Raw genomic sequence first — 20535 nt, forward strand, 5'->3', positions numbered from 1 at the left:
GGGGTGTTATTTGCTAAAAGAGGCTAATTAATCAGCAGCAGGTATTAGCAGCTTATCACAGAGGTCTGCACAGATTGTTTTATTTACACGCTGACTCAAGTGACATCACTCGAGGACTACATAATCAGACACACGCAACGCCCTCTGGAGACTCCGAGGGCTTTATCGCACTCAAACCATCTGCCTTCCTAATCCAAAACAACCTATCTGTATAATGTTTATCATCATAAGGACGCAGTGTCTCGGGATGAGGGACAGGATTTGGGGCTTTGAAACGTTCTGGTTTCTGTTTTTTTCATCATGTTTGAGCTTTGGCTTTATGCAGAAAAAAAACATCCATGTGGCTGAAATGAATCCAGGAATCCATCATCACCTTTCATCTCTAAACCCAGATTTATTATTTTAAGAATCATGTTTCCAGTAGAGGGCTGCACGGTGGTGCAGTGGTTAGTCCTGTACCCTCTCTGTGTGGAGGTTCCTGGTTTGAATCCCAGACAGGGTCATGTCAGCCCTGTGATTGGCTGGCGATGAGTCCAGGGTGTAACCCCGCCTCTCGCCCAATGACAGCTGGGATTCAGTCTTATCAAACTTAAACATCAATTTTTAACAATGCAACCTGTTCAAAATGAATTGTTTAACCCCTTCAGCAATTAAAAATAAAAAAGCACATTTGCTATTAAATTAAAAACTAAAATATAAATACTTAACCGCCATGTGACGATATAATATCGCCATGCAAAATATCATGATATGGTTAAAAATCAAACAAAGTTGATCCCACAACAACAAAAAAAGAGAAATCCTAGACACCCAATATTGGGTTATTTCTAAAAAATTGCAAGCAAACTTTTTCACACCATCTAAATTGCACAAAGTCATTGGTTGTGCAAATCAGAATCCGGGAGTTTGTTTGTTATATTTGATGGATTCATTCCTCTCCTACACACCTGTCTTATATGAAACTAACTTCTTGATTCTATCCTCATTAAAATAAATCGATTGTTTTGTTTTTAAACACGTTGTATCACAGCTCATTCAAGATTTGACAAATTTTAGCGTACCTGTCTTATCTCCAGGTACGTCTTTGTTACCTGACCAACAGAGGAAATCTTTTTTCCCTCTGTGTGTGTTTGTAATGAAGACGTCTCTGCAGCAGACTTTCTTCTCCTGCTGTCGTCCTGTCAGATCGTCTGCGAGCTCTCAGCCCGTTTCATCACTCGACTCGACGGCAAACAGTCGAGTGGATGCAGATTAACTGGTTTGTAGAGCTTCTGTCTCAGTTTACAGAAAAACAAAGACGAGTGAGTGTGGAGGAGGAGGTCTCACTCTGCTCTCTGTTTGTGATGATTACAGGCTTGTTGACCCGGTGCTCAGACCAACACTGATGAACCCTACAGGGACTTTAAATATAATGAATCTTAACAAAACAACAGCATACTGCCGTTTTCACAGAGTACTGTAGTGTACAGCCAAGTACAAACACACCTCGCACCTACTCTGTCTGAATACTCTCTGTCTCTCTCTCTGGTAGTCGGTCGCCCACACTGTTCTGTCACTCTCTGTCCACCTTTTTTTTAAATAATTGAACACATTTTCTTGAGTTTCACCTGTGACTCCCCCTCCAATGTGCCAGAACATTCACTAATGCATGATGTTGGATTGTATCAGAGAATTATCTGCAGAGCCCCTAAAGCAGTGTTACTCATTGTGCAGCTCGCAAGCCTCATGATGCTCGCCAAGCCTGGTCGCTTTTAATAATATGGTAACGCAGCCAATACATGAAACACAATGTGTTAAATATATATAAATATACATTACACAGCACTATGAGCATTCAGAAGTTCACATCATGTTTCTGTTCTGTTTCATCTGCTCTGGTTTCTTCTATTGTTTTCTCAGCATTTTCAAAAGTGATGGATGAGATTTGAGGCGTTGTAGAGGACAGTAACAATGAGCAGCTGCTTCGTAATGACCTCTCAGGTCTCTCAGGTGTTTGTAATGTCGACGTCTGATTCACTGTAATGACCCAACACATGTTTCAGCCCTGAAATTAGGAGATTCAAACATGCTCCCCGTGTGTAACTGAGGATTATTGATGATTATTACGACCTGCAATTACAGCAGCAGACTCTGTGTGTGCATGTGTTTATCCTTATCTCTAATTCTACTTGATGATCGGCAACATCTGCTGTGTGTGTTGCTAGGAAGCCTCATGATCATTTCCAATAACAATACCGATATTTTTGTATTCACTTTTGATGATATCTGCGAGTACAGATCACAGTGAGCAAAATGACCAGGAGAAACCATAAGGCCGTCAACATTTTTGCTACTTTTTTTAAGATGTATTTTTGGGCCTTTGAGCCTTTTTCTTGGACAGAGAGGACAGTGAATACAGTTGGAAATCAGGGAGAGAGAGAGTGGGGTTTGACATGCGGGAAAGGAGCCACAGGTTCGGACATGGGTCGCATGCTTGGAGGACCATGGCCTCCATACATGGGACGCACGCACTAACCACTGCGCCACCAGCACCCCAACATTTTTGATATCACCAAAATGTTACAGTCTTTGTTATTTCAATGATTGATAGTTTAAAAATGTACAGAAGCTTTATAAACAACTACATCTATATCATGAGTCAGATGTATAAGAGAGGAATGAATCCAGGCAAACTCCTGCACATTGTCTAAATTGCACAAAAATGTTGGCAACCTTTTTTACATGGATAACAAGTTGTGTCTCAAGTTGTGTTTTCATGAATTTCTGCACTCTGTAATCTCTGATTTTTTTCAAAGAAGAATGTCTTTTTAAAAGAAGAATGTGTGATTTTTTGATCCAGTCGCCCTTTGAGCACCAGCATGAAACCAAAACAAACTGCTGTTTGGCCACGCCTCCTCCAAACTGAAGCCTCCGCTCTCCTCCAGCGACACACCTCCAACCCCCCTCCACTCATGTTGCACTAAGGAGTTATGAATTAGAAAGCACCATAATTAAGCACCATTGAGCACAAGCGGCGGGTTAGGGTTCGATATGCAATCACCTATGGTCTGCATTGTTGTGTTAGCGCTCTTTAGTCACTTTGCATGTAAACTGACACAGAATGAGCGTGATCTAAAAACTCTTACTAACATCCAAATAATCAGTGAGTATGTTCTTCTTCTTCTCTCTAGTTCTTGACTAAAACAGCTTTTATACACAAGGGGAGGAGCCGGCCGTCCCGTCCATGTAAACACGGCTCTGACAACAACACAGCCAGCGGGACTCGAGCTTCTCCCTCATTGTAGACAGTCAGGACTCAGAGACACATTTACACAGGAGAGACTTTATTCATGATATATTTATCTGTAACATGTCGCACATTCTTCCTTTTAATAAAATTCTCAAAATCAGAGTCTGGATAATTTTTACCTGAATCAGTTCTAGCTCAATAACGGACAGATCTATAATAATTTGACAGATCAGACAGGTTCAGTGTAACTCTATGATCCCCTTTATGGTTTGTGTTTGTTGAATTTATTGTGTTGTTATTGTTTGTGCTGTTACGACACAGATGTTTTGCGCAATCTGACATTTCCACTACGTTTGAATCCATCTTTATTATTATTAGTCTGAAATGTCAGAGCTGGCCAAATGTCGAACGCAGCTCAGACATAAATAATGAAACGCCGATAAACATCAGCTCATTTCGACAACTTGTATAATATAGAAAATAAATAACAGAAGGTGCAGAAATTCATCAGTCACGAGAGAGTGCAGAGAAATTCAAATGCAATTTCATTCCTATGTTTGTATAGTTTTTCTGGGAGTCTCGTTTTCTAATCTGACGAGACTTTTTACTCCTCATTCAACATTTCTCTGACAAAAATATGAAAGGAATAAAGAGACACAAAGGCATGAAAAATGATCACAAATATGTTAAAAAAAAACTTACAAAATCCAAATGTTATTTTTGTTTTAGTAAAAGAAATCAAGGTTTTTCGTTCTGGGAAACTAACACTGAAATGTGAAGTTGTTGTGAAGTAATTGAAGTCACACGTCTGTCCCCTTACTAATTAAAGTCTACAAACTTTAATATGCAATCCCCCATTTCCCTTTATACACAAACACAAAGAAATACACAGAAACACATGCGTGCCAACACACTAAAATGAATCTTTTTTTGTTTTTTACAGGAAACTTGTTGCAGCTCAGATTAGATTTCTTCACTAACACAGCCACAAATATCAGTGCTGAGAGTTCTTCCTGGAAACTGAATCTTAGTATTTATTCAATAACATCAGAGAACATTTTAAAACGCACTTTTTAAATTCAATTCCACTGTGAAGTGCTTTACACTCAGCAGATAAAGGATACAGTCACAGAATCGAAACGCAGAAACGTGGGAAACAAACATCAAACAGAAAAGATTGACTGATTCATTTGTTTAGTATTAGTTTTTGATTTAAAGGGCAAAAACTGAACATTTGGTGAAAAACTCTACTTTAAACTTACAATATGGGGGGGTGGGGGGGTAGGGAGTAGCAGGGAGAACTCTCATAAAGTCCTGGTCTCACCCTGCCTTGGTCTTGGTCTTGACTCGGTCTTGATCCCTAAATGTCTCGGAGCATTTTGGTCTCAACTCTCAAGTATGTCCTGGTCTTGGTTAGTGTGATCTTGACTACAACACTAAGATGCTTGATTAAATGCAGGTTAATTTTAAAGGAGGGTGGTTGCACAACATATATCCATGGGCAGTTTATAAAAATGCAGCAACTGTGCACATTTACACAAGTTATCTACTTCATTCAATTTTAATGTTTTGGTACTTTTAATAATTTCAATAAAGTTTTAGTTTAGCTTGGATAAGTTGTAAAGGATATCTGTCCTAAATTCTTGTTGGTTTCTCGTTTAAATCTTCCAAATTGTATTTTCTCTTTTCTTTTTCTCTTTGTGTGACTGTCTCTTACTCAGAGGGGAAGGTGGAAGTGACTAAAGAGGGGATGAAGTTGTGTACGATGGGACCGGGAAAAGTGTTTGGAGAGCTGGCAATCCTCTACAACTGTACCCGGACGGCAACTGTCAAAAGTGAGTACACTGTGTGTGTTTTTTCCGGTACATTGGCAACATTCTTTGTTTAATTTGGATGTTTCAATGATGGGGATCAGTTTGATGCCTCAATAAGTCTCTTACACAGAGGATTGGGTTGGTCCTCATATCCACGTACAGATTTGTGACAAATGTCCTCATAAACCACAAAACCCATTTAATGTGTGTTATTGTTTGAAGCTCAAATCAAAAGAGCATAAATCCAACATATAAAGAGCACAGTTGATATTGTAGAACCTCTAATGTATTGTAGCAGTAGTTCCCAACCTTGGGCTGGGGACCCTCACAAGTGGTCGGAAGATAAACCTGAGGGGTCCCAAGCTTATTATAGCAGTAAAAACACAAGTGTTTATTGGAGGAGGAAATACAATTTTGTATCACTATATTCCATTTATCATTTAATTAATCACGATAATGAACCATAAATTTAAGTTTGTGTAACTGAAAATGTCATGTCAATTTTAAACTATCGAATAAATCGACAAAATTCTCCTTTGCTTTAGCTGCAATCACCTGTGTCCTGCATTGTTGTGTTAGCATGCTAATGTTAGCGCTCTTTAGTTAGCTCGTAGCTTCGCATTGTTGTGTTAGCATGCTAATGTTAGTGCTCTTTAGTTAGCTCGTAGCTTCACATTGTTGTGTTAGCATGCTAATGTTAGCGCTCTTTAGTCAGCTCATAGCTTCACATTGTTGTGTTAGCATGCTAATGTTAGCGCTCTTTAGTTAGCTCGTAGCTTCACATTGTTGTGTTAGCATGCTAATGTTAGCGCTTCTTTAGTTAGCTCGTAGCTTCACATTGTTGTGTTAGCATGCTAATGTTAGCGCTCTTTAGTTAGCTCGTAGCTTCACATTTCATGTAAACTGACACAGAATGAGCGTGATCTAAAAACTCTTACTAACATCCAAATAATCAGTGAGTATGTTCTTCTTCTTCTCTCTAGTTCTTGACTAAAACAGCTTTTATACACAAGGGGAGGAGCCGGCCGTCCCGTCCATGTAAACACGGCTCTGACAACAACACAGCCAGCGGGACTCGAGCTTCTCCCTCATTGTAGACAGTCATGACTCAGAGACACATTTACACAGGACAGACTTTATGATTTATTTATGTGGAACATGTCGCACATTCTTTCTTCAGGATAGTTTAAGAGGTCAAAGTGTTCTGAGAGGAAAACTGCTCAGGTGGAAAGTGTTTCTACCTGAGCAGCAGAGGGCTGCTCATTAAATTTGATGGAATGTGGAAAATATCCAGAAACATGTTCCTACATTTTTATGAATCCTGGATGATCGAGTGCAGAGGCTGTGCGAGATAGACGAGTCTAAATAATGGTGTTCATTTTTAAACTGTAGCTGCAGGAATATTGGTACATCTGCAGCTGTTCATGTCGGGAGGCAATGTAAGTAATTTTAACACGCTGTGGATACTTCATTAATTATTCAAAATGTTGACACAGCACCTCCATGGAACTGCAGTTCATCTTCTAAGCTTCAGATATATACGCGAGAGTTCTCTGTGTTTGAATCCGGTTTTTGTTGGTATTACTTTTTTAATAAAACAGTGCTGACATCTTTGTGTAAATATTTATATAACATGCAACATTTGACCACAAGCAATAACCTATGTTTCCCCTACAGAGACAAGTTTCTTTATGATATATTTAAAGGTTAAAGGTCAATTCTGGACTTTAATATTTATAGCAAAGATGATGAAAACATTTTAAAGTAAAACTGAAACTGTTCTTGAAGTGGGCTCAGTCATGCAGTCATGTATGATCTTGTGTTTCCTGTTTGGTATTCTATGATGATTTGTTCTTTTATTGTTCTGTTTGTGTTATTGTTTAGTGTGTTTTGAAGACATACCTAGGGGATGGGCTTTTGAATTTAGCTTTAGGTGATAAATACATATCGGATTACACGCTTCATTCTCGCCCCTATACAAATAAACTTTAAGAAATAAACAAAAGAAGTTGAGCAGCTGGACTTTTCTCCTCTCTGCTCAGTGAGCGTTAACCGTTCGAGGTCGGGACAGCTGGAGGGAGCTGATGTGAGTTTGGGAGACGAGCTGGTTGTCGACAGGAGGAGTGGGAGTTTTGCCGTCTGAACCCATAAAACATCAACCACAACTCTGACAGCTGTGTGTGTGTGCTTTTTAGTGTGTGTGGACCTCCAACTTTTTGTCAGTGCTTCCTGGTGGAGTGCTCGCTAAGCAGTTGCCAGGCAACACCATCCGGTCTTAGCCAATGAGCTAAGTTTTGGCAACAGCGTCTCTTGGCAACAGCGCTGGGTTCGAGGGGATTCGGGTTCCCGTTTGCTGAAGCTTTTTGCTCGTTATCTTCATATTAACAAACGAGCTCCAGCTGGAGTTTATCGGCTCTCACAGCCTTAACTTTATCCTCTCTCACTTCAGCACAGAGCGGTCAGTGTCAGCTTTATGGCTCACATGAATAATTTAAATCAGTTTATATGAAAACAGAAAACACTGAACTCTAAGTCATGCTCAGTTGACATAAACTCAAGAAAAACTGTCAGGACTGTGCCAATAAAAAGAGGCTTTGTTTTCCTGAAATACTAAATACTCCTGAAGGGTTCGGACTCGATGGATAGAGAATAACTTTTATTCTTGGCCACAAAGCAGTCAAACCTGATTGAAACAAAAAGCAGTTCAATAGCTGCACGTTTAAAACCCCAAAGAAACAGTTACTAGACGGAGATGAATTATAAATGAATCAGTGAAACTCAAAAGAAGTTAGTCTCTGAATACAGAGATGCAACAACAGGTAGCTGAGATACAAAACAACGTCTGAAAAGTACAAAACGGGGGAAGAGTTGGTGAGACAAAGCTAACACTTAAAAGCTAACAATGAAAGATCACTCTCTGACAAACCTATTGTGCACAGAAGGCCTTCTTTCAGAAGTTGCACTGTTGCTAATAACATAGATGTAGTACACGGGCCCCTCAGATTTTTGTGTTTGTTCTTAGCTCTGTGAATACCACATGCCATTAGTCAACAAGGTGCGTTCGAGAGCAGCTACTTGAGAACATGAAATCATTCATGTTTTTATTAAATCACCTGCTCATTTATTCCTACACGCTCTGACCTGACCTTTACCGCTCACACATGCAGCAGGTCAGTGTCGCCGTGGCTGTAAGGCTTTAATGCACATTAATGATAATCATTCAAGTGTGACAAGCCCACCTGAAACACACACACACACACACACACACACACACACACACACACACACACACACACAAAAACAACCATACACAAACTCACACACACACACACACACACACACACACACACACACACACACACACACACACACACACAAAAACAACCATACACACACACACACACACACACACACCCACACACACACACACATACACACACACACACACACACACACACACACACACACACACACACACACAAACAACCATACACAAACTCACACACACACTTTAGATTCTTCTTAGACTATAATATGTGCTGCTGTGCAGTGTCTCCTGTTGTTTCCGTGGTTACGCAGACACTTGGCATCTCCGTAGCAACAGACAGGAGGTCATAAAGCAGTGGAAACAAGAAATAATAAAAAATGTGACCAAACAGATGAGCTGTGATTTTTACAACTGATTCATAGAACAGCAGAAGGAGTGGGCAGTGTGTTTAGGTCCTCGAAATCAACAACTAACAATCCATATCCTGATCAGCTGATGAGTTTTATGATCTATAAAATGTTGGATGATAGTGAAAAATGTTTTGGCTTCACTGGGAGCTGTCACGTCATCCATCTTTATGTAAAGTCTATGATGAGAAACTGTAGAAAAGGTGTGACTTTGTAGTGTGTTAAAAGGATTTCTGGGCATTCTTCCTCTAACTTTATTTTATAAAACTGAAATTTAATAAAAAATTGAAGAAGTCAGATATTTAAAAATTCAATAAAGCCCCCTCTCTGATCTGTAATGATCGCTCAGTGTGACGTTCAGAGAGTTTATTTTTTCTGAGCTCAGAAACTTTACAGACCTCTGCTCATTAAACTGAAGGAAGTTTGATCGTCGCCAAGGAAACTGCAGACAATCTACACATACACACACACACACACACACCTAAAAACACACACGGAAGACATCAAGGTAGCTCAGTGTAACCATGGTAACCGGCTGGCTGTCTGTCTAAATATCGGTCCAGGGCTTTAAGGAATAACTGAGGATGGAAGCTCGCTTTAAATCTCAAATATATGTTTGACTTTATTTCTTCTGTTTGTTCAGATTTCTGTAGAAAGTTAAAAAACTGTTAACTTTAGTGTCTTTTTTAATATAGTATTTGTCTTGCTGTAACAAAACCGATAAAGCCTAAGTCCTTCCAGAGAGGGGGCGTGGTCAGACACAGCTCATTTACATATTTAAAGTTACAGACACAGAAACAGCCTTTTCTGAGCAGGGCTGAAATAGAGGGGTTTATAGACATGATCAAATACAGGATCAGAGTGGATTTAGAACAAGAAACTTCACACACATGTTGAAGAGGAGCTCTGACACTTATTTAAACTGAAGAGGAGGAGGAGGAGATGGGACCTTTAAACTCTGGTTAAGTTTTTAACAGATGCTGTGTTGAGCAGAAATGTAGAAAAGTTCTTCCAGCTTCATAAAGATCAAAATGAAAAAAAATAGTTTCCAGGTGAGTGAGAGCTGGACGGGTCAGCTATCCAGACCTCAAGAGAAATAACAGCAGAGATGTTTTTATATAACAACATTCTCACATCGCAGACTTTTTCTGTATTCTGACAGTTTGATCTTCATTCAGCCTGAAATGTCCTCTTTCCTTCACTCCTTCTCTTATTGATTTCCACCTCTGACATCTTAACAGAATTTCCAGCAGATGAAACGAGGTGAAGTCTTCACCGTTTTAAAAGTCATGAAAGCCAAACAATCACAACATCAGTTTATACTGTTTTAACCGGGAGGATTCCCAAACACAGCCCAATACTTTTTTAATCTCAAAAAGGATTTTCAGTAAGAGCAGTTCAAACAACAGTCTGACCCTGAATACCATGAAACATATCTTTAATCTGAAGTCGCACAGCCGCATGTTTGCAGGAGGAAAACAGATCGAGGTGTAAAGTCTCCTTTTCTTTCTTTTCTTTTTCTGCAGTTACGACGATTTAAGAGAGTTAATGTTGCATGAAATTATTCAATTAAACCCTCATTTTGATCTGTTTGAGTTTCTCAAAGGCAGTATCATTGAATGATTTGTCCATCTGGTTGGTGTGTAGTAAATGTGTCAGTCATGTCGTTTCTCTCCATGACGGTCTGACAGACAGACTTAGTGGCATCCATTTTTAATAAACGTCTGAACTTCTGCTGGATGTATACAGTCTAACATCACACACAATCACATACACATGTGCTGTATATATATATATATATATATATATATATATGTGTGTGCTGTTGCCATGACGACACCTGCATGCTGTACACATACACCCACACAATCAACAGCAGCAGCAGCAGCATGATTTATTTTTTCATCTGATCTTTAAGTCGAGCACACTCACAGATTAGAGCAAATGTGCATGCAGGCACACATGCGTATACATCCCCACGTGCACGCGGCACACCTGATGTGTTTAAATATTCATATATGCATAAACACACAGCTGTACACTCTGATAACGAAATCAGATCCTCATATCGTCATGCAGGAGCTGCCACCTGAGACGATGTTCAGGATTTACCTGCAGCTCTGATGCCTCTCACAGCCACAGTTCAAATATAATAAGGCCATTTAATATGATTACATGACAGGAAGTTAATAAATGTGTATGCAGGGCTTTATTTAACATATTTCTAAATATGTGTTTCAGCTCTGGTGCATGTGAAGCTGTGGGCGATCGACCGTCAGTGTTATCAAACCATCATGATGAGAACCGGACTCATCAAACATGCAGAGTACATGGACTTCCTCAAGAGGTGAAAACTCTCTTTTCCCCTGCAGGTTTACACTGTACACTGTATATAAGAAATGGACGTAGTCACTGTGACAACACCTGGGCACGGCTTAGCATCTTGGCCTTTATCATCTTGATTTATTTTGGAGCCAGAGGCCTCAATAATTTGGCTGAAGTACCCAGAACAAAGAGTAAAGTTGTATTTTGTAAAAACAAAGAATTAAACTTTCTCTCTCTGCAGCGTTCCCACCTTCCAGGGTCTGTCAGAGGAAATTCTCAATAAACTTGCCGACGTCATGGAGGAGGTGAGACTGTACTCACAAACACACAAACTTTGACCATTACTGAGCTGGTCATATATGAAGAAACCTTTTATTCCTGTATATTCTTATTGTGTTTTAGCACATAAGTTATTAATTTCTGTTAGGACCTAAAGACAATTTCAACCAAAATCTTTAAAAGTGGATCTTGAGAAAATTTACAACCCTGCCTTTACGCATTGTATCATTATTTTGGGGGGAAGGGGTCCTGTGAGGGAGTAGGAGTGGCCCAAAGGTAAATAAGTTGGGAACCACTGGAGTATACCATTCAAAAATATGGTTCAAGGAATTTATTCTCACCCAAGGAAAGAGACCAGATGGATTCACTACATGTGGTATTACACACAATCTTTATGGTCAGATCGATGTGAGAGTACACTGGTGACCTTTTTTTACACACCGCTCCACAGTTCAGTTTTGAATCAATGATGTTCCCAAGGTATTAATAAGATTGAACACACTGGACGGTCTGACCTTTGATAACAGTGTCTTCATTAATGTGAGTTTTCCTCCTAAAATCAATCAGAATATCTTTAGTTTTAGATATTTTTAGACTTCTCACATACTGTACTAGTCAATGACCGTGAAGCAGACTACCAATCAATCAATCTTTATTTGAATAGCACTAATTCATAACAAATGTTATCTGGAGACACACAAAAGAGCAGGTAAAAGACCTTACTAATTGCTGTGTTACAAAGACCCAGCGTTGAGCACTTGAGAACATTTAGCAAAGTTACAGTGGAGAGAAAAAACGTCCTTTTAGACTCTAACAGCATCACCACTCAACAATAATGCTACACACTGTATGTGTTTTTAATTTAAATGAAAATAACTATTTCCACAAGTGGAAGTGTACATACCTTGTATTATTCTATTATTGTATTTTTTCACCCTTTATTTAACTGATGTAAATATGTTTGATTTTTAACTTCTTGTTATTTTTAATCATTATATTCCTGTTTCCTGTTTTCTTGAGCTGTTTCCCCCATGGGGATCAATAAAGTTTATCTTTATCTTTAAGAGATAAAACTCTTGGGACGGAGGGAGATGCAGGTAGAAGGATAGGGACAAATAGAGCTTGGGGGAGGGGCTCCATAGCAACAATCCTGAGGAACCTACGAGACGTCGCGCCCACAGCTAAATGAAGTTAATAAAGCAGATAGCTACTGGACGAACTCCCCCAGACACAGGAACTTTATGTTACTTAATTAACAAGTTGTCTGCATAAATATTTTTAGGCGGACTCGTTAAAATCATTTCCTAATGGGGGTGCCGGTGGATTAGCGGTTGATGTCAGCGCCCCATGTGGAGGGACTTTGTTCCTCTAAGGCAGGCGGCCCAGAATCGGGTCCGACACATGGCTAATTGGTTCCCCGCTCTCTCTCTCTCCCTCTCCCTCCGGTTTCTGGCTCTGTCCACTGTCATATTTCTAAGAAGGAGGCTTGGAAAGCACACAAAAATATCACTTTACAATTTGAGAAAAAAAACAACATATTTTGTAGAATTTCATTTTTCTATCAATTTAATTGTTTTATTCTGATTTATTCGAAAGTCCCAAAAAACATAAAACACAATGATTCTGATTAAATTGTAAGCCTTCATCTTTATGATGCTACTTTTAAATGATCAAACTAATAATGATAATAATAACTTTATTTATATATCACCTTTTATAAACACAGGTTTACAAAGTGCTTTGACAAACAGCAGAAACAAGAACAAACTAAACCAAACACAGAAGAACATAAACAACAACAAGAACATAACAAATGCAAAATACTAAAAATAATTAAATACAATTCAACAGAAAAGAACCCAAAGTGCACGATACCCAACAGACATATAGAACCAGACCATCACAAGAACCATCACAAGAACCATCACAAGAACCATGACAAGAACCATCATAAGAACCATCATAAGAACCATGATAAGAACCATCACAAGAACCATCAGAAGAACCATCATAAGAACCATGATAAGAACCATCAGAAGAACCATCAGAAGAACCATGAGAAGAACCATCATAAGAACCATCACAAGAACCATCAGAAGAACCATCATAAGAACCATCATAAGAACCATCACAAGAACCATCACAAGAACCATCATAAGAACCATCACAAGAACCATCACAAGAACCATCATAAGAACCATCATAAGAACCATCACAAGAACCATCACAAGAACCATCATAAGAACCATCACGAGAACCATCACGAGAACCATCACGAGAACCATGATAAGAACCATCATAAGAACCATCACAAGAACCATCACAAGAACCATCATAAGAACCATCACAAGAATCATCACAAGAACCATCATAAGAACCATGATAAGAACCATCATAAGAACCATGATAAGAACCATGATAAGAACCATCATAAGAACCATCATAAGAACCATCACAAGAACCATCACAAGAACCATCATAAGAACCATCACAAGAACCATCACAAGAACCATCATAAGAACCATCATAAGAACCATCACAAGAACCATCACAAGAACCATCATAAGAACCATCACGAGAACCATCACGAGAACCATCACGAGAACCATGATAAGAACCATCATAAGAACCATCATAAGAACCATCACAAGAACCATCACAAGAACCATCATAAGAACCATCACAAGAATCATCACAAGAACCATCATAAGAACCATGATAAGAACCATCATAAGAACCATGATAAGAACCATCATAAGAACCATGATAAGAACCATGATAAGAACCATCATAAGAACCATCATAAGAACCATCACAAGAACCATCACAAGAACCATCATAAGAACCATCACGAGAACCATCACGAGAACCATCACGAGAACCATGATAAGAACCATCATAAGAACCATCATAAGAACCATCACAAGAACCATCACAAGAACCATCATAAGAACCATCACAAGAATCATCACAAGAACCATCATAAGAACCATGATAAGAACCATCATAAGAACCATGATAAGAACCATGATAAGAACCATCATAAGAACCATCATAAGAACCATCACAAGAACCATCACAAGAACCATCATAAGAACCATCACAAGAACCATCACAAGAACCATCATAAGAACCATCATAAGAACCATCACAAGAACCATCACAAGAACCATCATAAGAACCATCACGAGAACCATCACGAGAACCATCACGAGAACCATGATAAGAACCATCATAAGAACCATCATAAGAACCATCACAAGAACCATCACAAGAACCATCATAAGAACCATCACAAGAATCATCACAAGAACCATCATAAGAACCATGATAAGAACCATCATAAGAACCATGATAAGAACCATGATAAGAACCATCATAAGAACCATCATAAGAACCATCACAAGAACCATCACAAGAACCATCATAAGAACCATCATGAGAACCATGATAAGAACCATGATAAGAACCCAGGCAACACAAGACTAAGAGGTGTTAAAGTTTGTGAGGGTGACAACGAGGAACTTTAATATACGGAGCATCTCCCATGATGAACATTAAAAGGTGTTACACCTGTTCAGAAAGCCAGCCTCAGCGCTCAGACTCACTGTTGGAAGGGTTTTACAAATCCACTCCCACTCCACACTCCGAGGTTTTTGGACGGTACTCAATGTGGTGGACCCTCCAGGCGAGTGCGAAAGACAGCGTGGAAGTGCGTAGGGTGGAGGGAGGGATTTTTAGAAAAGCGTAGTGAGTACTGCTGGTTAAGAAGTCAAGAATCCAGAATCCAGATTGCTATGAAGTCAAACTGTTCTGAAAGCCTTCTGGTTGAAGCACCAATCAGTGAGATGTGTAGAGAGTGAGATGATAAAGGTATCTTACTATCTGATCAGACATTAAAGAAACATGCTATGTTGAAGTGTTGGCTTCTCTGACAACAATTCTAAAAAATAAAGAAAAACAAAGACTGTATTTTTAGTCAATAGCATGACTGTCTTCTTCTGACTCAGACTGTTTTCCCTCCAGTCAGACTCTTCTTCTTCTTCTTCTGTGTTTAGACCCATTATGAAGACGGAGAGTACATCATCAGACAGGGAGCCCGAGGAGACACCTTCTTCATCATCAGTAAGGGAAAGGTAACACAAACACACCTTTTGTATGAATCCAATTAAATGTATTAAATTGATCAGCTGACTCCCTCTGATCGTCTGTTGACACCTGTCAATCAAACTTCCTGACAGGTGAACGTGACCCAGGAGGAGTCGGCAAATCAGGAGCCAACACACCTTAGAGAGCTCACCAGGGGGAACTGGTTTGGAGAGAGAGCTCTACAGGGGTAAGATCTTGTGACCTCTGAACTTCCAAACTTGAACCCTTAAAAGTCTTAACCTGTATTCATGATCATTGTGAGAATCCTCTCAGAGAGCTCACAACTTCTTAAACAGCTCTTCTGAAATGTGGCTAGTGGTTTGTTTTACTCCTTTGTGACATTTTCTGAGCGTTCCCCTTGAGGCCAAATGTATCTTTGGCTTAGAAAGACAGTAAAAAACGCGACTTAATCACAGAACATTCAGACGTCACCATATTGTGTATTTTTAGGTTAAAGGTCAGGGTCAGGGTCTTCAGCTCTTAATAACACCAGTGAGCGTTCAGCAGCAGTCTGACAGGAAATGAGGTTAACAGGAGAGAAGCACTTTACTAAAGGTTGGAAGGGGCGCTGGCTGGTGTGTTTTCATGACCTTCAGTCTTTGTGAGGACCAGCTTGTGTGTCCGATGTGCACAGAAAGGACAGATTTGGAAAGTCGGGACATTTTCTGTACTTCTAATAATTTATATTTTATATTTTTATTATTGCCCAGACTGACTAACTGCAGGAGACAGACTCTAGTGGACACTGGAGGAACTGCAGCTGTAAAGTTAGACATTTTAACATGGGGCTCTATGGGGACTGACTCACTGCAGGAGACAGACTCTAGTGGACACTGGAGGAACTGCAGCTGTAAAGTTGGACATTTTAACATAGAGCTCTATGGGGACTGACTCACTGCAGGAGACAGACTCTAGTGGACACTGGAGGAACTGCAGCTGTAAAGTTAGACATTTTAACATAGAGCTCTATGGGGACTGACTCACTGCAGGAGACAGACTCTAGTGGACACTGGAGGAACTGCAGCTGTAAAGTTAGACATTTTAACATAGAGCTCTATGGGGACTGACTCACTGCAGGAGACGTTAGCTTTGACTCAACTGTTCAGTTGCTCTGAGGTTCAGCAATCACGTTTAGGAATTGGTGGCTGGCTGGATTGAAATATAAAAAAATGCAGATTGGTTTTGCAGATTTTGCATATCTTTCCTCTGATGGCAGAGGTTTGTATTTAGAGGAATTTGTGTTCCTTTATTTTAGGCTCTGTAGAGGCTAATAGTTGTACCTTATTCTTTACCCTTAGATTTGTGCATGCTAGTAAGCCTGCTGTTCAGTTGCGGTTTTTCCAAACCAATCTCATACCTGCTGATGCCCTCCAGGATTACCCGGTAGAATATCAGCGTGATCACATGGCATCTCCTCGAAAAAATGTTCCATACAGAGCCTCGGGGGATATATGAAGATTAATTTTTCAAGACGTATTGACTGAAATAGAACACGGCACAGATACACACGCAAAAAACATGTGAACTAAAAGCCTGGAAGCAAGCATGACACCTATGTGTGTGTGGCATGAAGGAGGACGGTTTCACCCTGCAGGGACATCAATCTATGGTCCTCATATGTACAGTCAGACAAATGTGTGTGTGTGTGTGTGTGTGTGTGTGAGAGAGTGTCACTGTTGCTGTTCATTTATTTGATTGACTTTAATTAAAGAGGTATCTGGTCAGATGTGTGTGTTCCTTTTCTTATTTCTATCAGTGTGATCATGTGAAAATACCTCCCATATGCACACACACACACACACACACACACACACACACACACACACACACACACACGCTATAACCAGTTTGTCAGTGTCTCTGGTTTGTGTCTCTGCTGGATTTCCAACCTCCTGTCGGCATCATCACAGCCGCTGCTAATTGGATAAACTGTGTTTCGCTGTTCACAGGGGAGTGCTGTTTACACATCCAATGTGTGTGTGTGTGTGTGTGTGCGTGTGTGTATGTACTGCTTCTTCTATCTCTGTGAGGACAGGCACAGGTTTAAAATTTAAAGTTGTTTATTTCCCTTAATGGGATTGAGAGCATGTTTGTAAATATATTTAGAACCTGAGGACATTGTTCCTGACCATGAGAGGGTTTTTTTGCACTTGAGGTCAAGTTTAAGGAAATTAACACATGAAAGAAACCTGAAGAAACTATTTAACCATGAAGACATTTTTAGACATTTTGAATATTTAATAAAAGAGAGGACACCATTTCATAGTGGGGATATTTTTAGAAACGTGTAACTTTTTAAAACAAGAGTCCCAGTTCAGAACATTTTGAATAAATTCGATTTTATTTTAAACAGTGAGGATTTTTTATAAAGTTAAGACATATTTTAGAAGTGGAGAACTATGGTGTTATATTAATATCAAATCTCAAGAGTGAACCATGATTACAATCGTATTATATTATTTCACGCTTGCACAAATTAACAATCTCTTAAACAAAGTTTTTAACTTGGATTGCCTTTCCAAAATGAAAATGAAGAAATATTTTAAACGAAAGGAAATAATTCAAAAGTAAGGATGTTTTTGTAAAGTTAGGACATCCCTTAAACAGTGAAGAAAACTCTCAGGCAGTGAGAAGATTATACGAAGGTTGGGACAGTTTTCTGGAAAGTGGGAACATTTTTGCACTTGGAGGACGACTTTATAACGTGAGGACAGATTTTACAACGCTGGGCATTCTTAAATCTAGGACATTTTTAAGATGTGATATTTTCATGGAGTGAAAACATCTTCATCGTCATTACAATCGTATGACTGAGGACGTTCTAAGACAGTGAGGACATCTTAAATAGGTAAATTTGGTTTTCTGGAACTCAGATGTTTCTTCAATGTAATCTTTTTGGAATATGACGATTGGCCTTACAAAGGGAACACACATTTGTCTGGTTATAATCTTCAAAGGTGTTAGCTGGTCATTTTGAGACGGGGTCAGCTGGTAGGGAGAGTTGTCCGTTATGGGTTGTTGGTTTAATTCCGCTCGTCAGAGTGTCCTTAAAGAACCCACTGTCCCCACACAGCTCCTGATATCAGTATGTGAAGTAATGGTCGTGTTTTGTCCCGCTCAGATGGAACGGCCGGTTTAATTCATGAGTCTTTGTGTGTGTCTGTTTGTGTTGTGTCCACAGAGAGGATGTGAGAACAGCCAATGTCATTGCTGCGGAGGCCGTCACCTGCCTGGTCATCGACCGAGAGTAAACACACACACACACACACACACACACAGACACACACACATTACGACACTGTTACTTACGGGGATCTTTCACAGAATCAGTGACTGCTTTTCAATCACTTTTTAACCCTCACGTTTATACACCTGTCTTCTTCTTTTTGCCTTTTTAAGCCTTCCTTACTCCTTTTTGATTTCCTAATTGCTTACATTTCCCAAAATATCCTCAATTTCTGACATTGCTCTTTAAATGTGACAGCTCAGTTGGCCTCAGCGTCCACCCTTCAAACGCTTTAAGAAATTTCACGGACTGAGGGCATTTTCATTCATGACGAGTACAGATTGTTCTACATGAGCATATAGATAAAGTCCACTTTAAAGACAAGGCTAAATGAATGGGAAAAAATATATACAAGATGAACAACTGTATACCTTTGCATGCATCGAGAAGAAATATGAGCCACCAACCTGCATGTGCCAGCATCTCATTGGTTCCTACCACACTTAATGTTTCTGTCTATTTTATTTTCTTACATGGTTGGTCCTCTTTGGTCTCTTTGCATGTAGCTGGGTTCCTTTGGTGATCTTGTGCTTGTGTGCTGCCCTCTGCTGGTCCTCATCACTAACTACAAGCAAACACATTAAACACAAGAAAGACTTCATGATTTCTCTCTCCGCCCAAAAAACTGAAATATGACCATTTATAATCTCAACATAATAATGATATTTATCTTTCTTTTTCATCATGAACCTTTAACTTCTTTAAATAATGAACATACTTTTAAAACTTTGATTTATGATGAAATGGTATCATTTGTGGCTGCAGACGTGAAACACATCTCTCTCTTCAACAAACATTAAGTCCATTAAAATATTTTTAAACTGGGACACTTTAGTTTAAATAATATTTTAATAAGTTTAGACTAAACTTCAGGGACTTATTTTGGTTTTTATTATAAATATTGCCACATGTGATTTGTGATCTTTTTTTAAGATTATTTTTCTGTTTGAAGTCAGAATTTAAAAACAGCTTTAATCATCAGAACACAAAATATATTTGGTGTTTACACTGGAGACGCTGTATGCTGATTGGCTGCTGTCTTCTCCCTCCTCAGCTCATTCAAACATCTGATTGGTGGACTGGACGATGTTTCGAATAAAGGTTACGAGGACGCTGAAGCCAAGGCCAAGTAGGTTTAACGATCACATACACACACACACACACACACACACACACACACACACACACACACACACACACACACACACACACTAGTGTTACCAAGACCAAGAAATTTAGGGATGGAGACTGAGACCAAGACCAAGACTACGAATATCACTGAAAAATCATCATATTGGGTAAAATCAAACTACAAATAAATAAAAGTTATTTGTTCAGTTATTTGGTGGTCTTGACCGGTCTTGATTTACAATCTGGAGTCCGCCCAGTCTTTGGCCGAGACAAGAACGAGAAAAAATGCTTAAGATTCTGAGACCGAGACCTTCTAAAAGTGGTCTCAGAGACCGGTCTTGAGACCAAGCCTGATTTCAAGCTTTACTTTAGTAAAAGTCTATATTTTGTTTTGTAGGAAAAAGCTGCTGACTCTGTCTTTAAGGAGAACATATTCGACTAAAAACAGCTCCTCCTTCATGCTAGCGTTCATTGTTTTTTTCCTCCGACATGTCAGGAGCAGGTTTGTTGTCTCTGTGGGAATGTTTACAGCAGAAACAGGATCCTCTTATGTAAGAAAAGCTAATAATACAACGTGGCATTCAGGGAGCGACACAACCAGGGAACACTAAAGGACACCGACTAATTACCGAAGACACATAACACCT

General features: G+C 39.4%; 1 protein-coding gene across 2 annotated transcripts in view; it reads left to right on the forward strand.

Annotated features, from left to right (window-relative positions):
* The window catches only part of LOC110001947 (cGMP-dependent protein kinase 1), a 58196-nt gene that overhangs the window by 25782 nt on the left and 11879 nt on the right, over positions 1–20535 (forward strand). For both annotated transcript variants that reach the window (XM_065949639.1, XM_065949640.1), the window contains exons 3-9: positions 4951–5064; positions 10960–11065; positions 11285–11348; positions 15381–15458; positions 15564–15658; positions 18653–18718; positions 19812–19886. In XM_065949639.1, coding sequence (XP_065805711.1) covers positions 4951–5064; positions 10960–11065; positions 11285–11348; positions 15381–15458; positions 15564–15658; positions 18653–18718; positions 19812–19886 — 598 coding nt within the window. The remainder of the gene's footprint in view (positions 1–4950; positions 5065–10959; positions 11066–11284; positions 11349–15380; positions 15459–15563; positions 15659–18652; positions 18719–19811; positions 19887–20535) is intronic.

Source organism: Labrus bergylta, chromosome 21, assembly GCF_963930695.1.
Source record: "Labrus bergylta chromosome 21, fLabBer1.1, whole genome shotgun sequence".
Taxonomy (NCBI): Eukaryota; Metazoa; Chordata; class Actinopteri; order Labriformes; family Labridae; genus Labrus; species Labrus bergylta.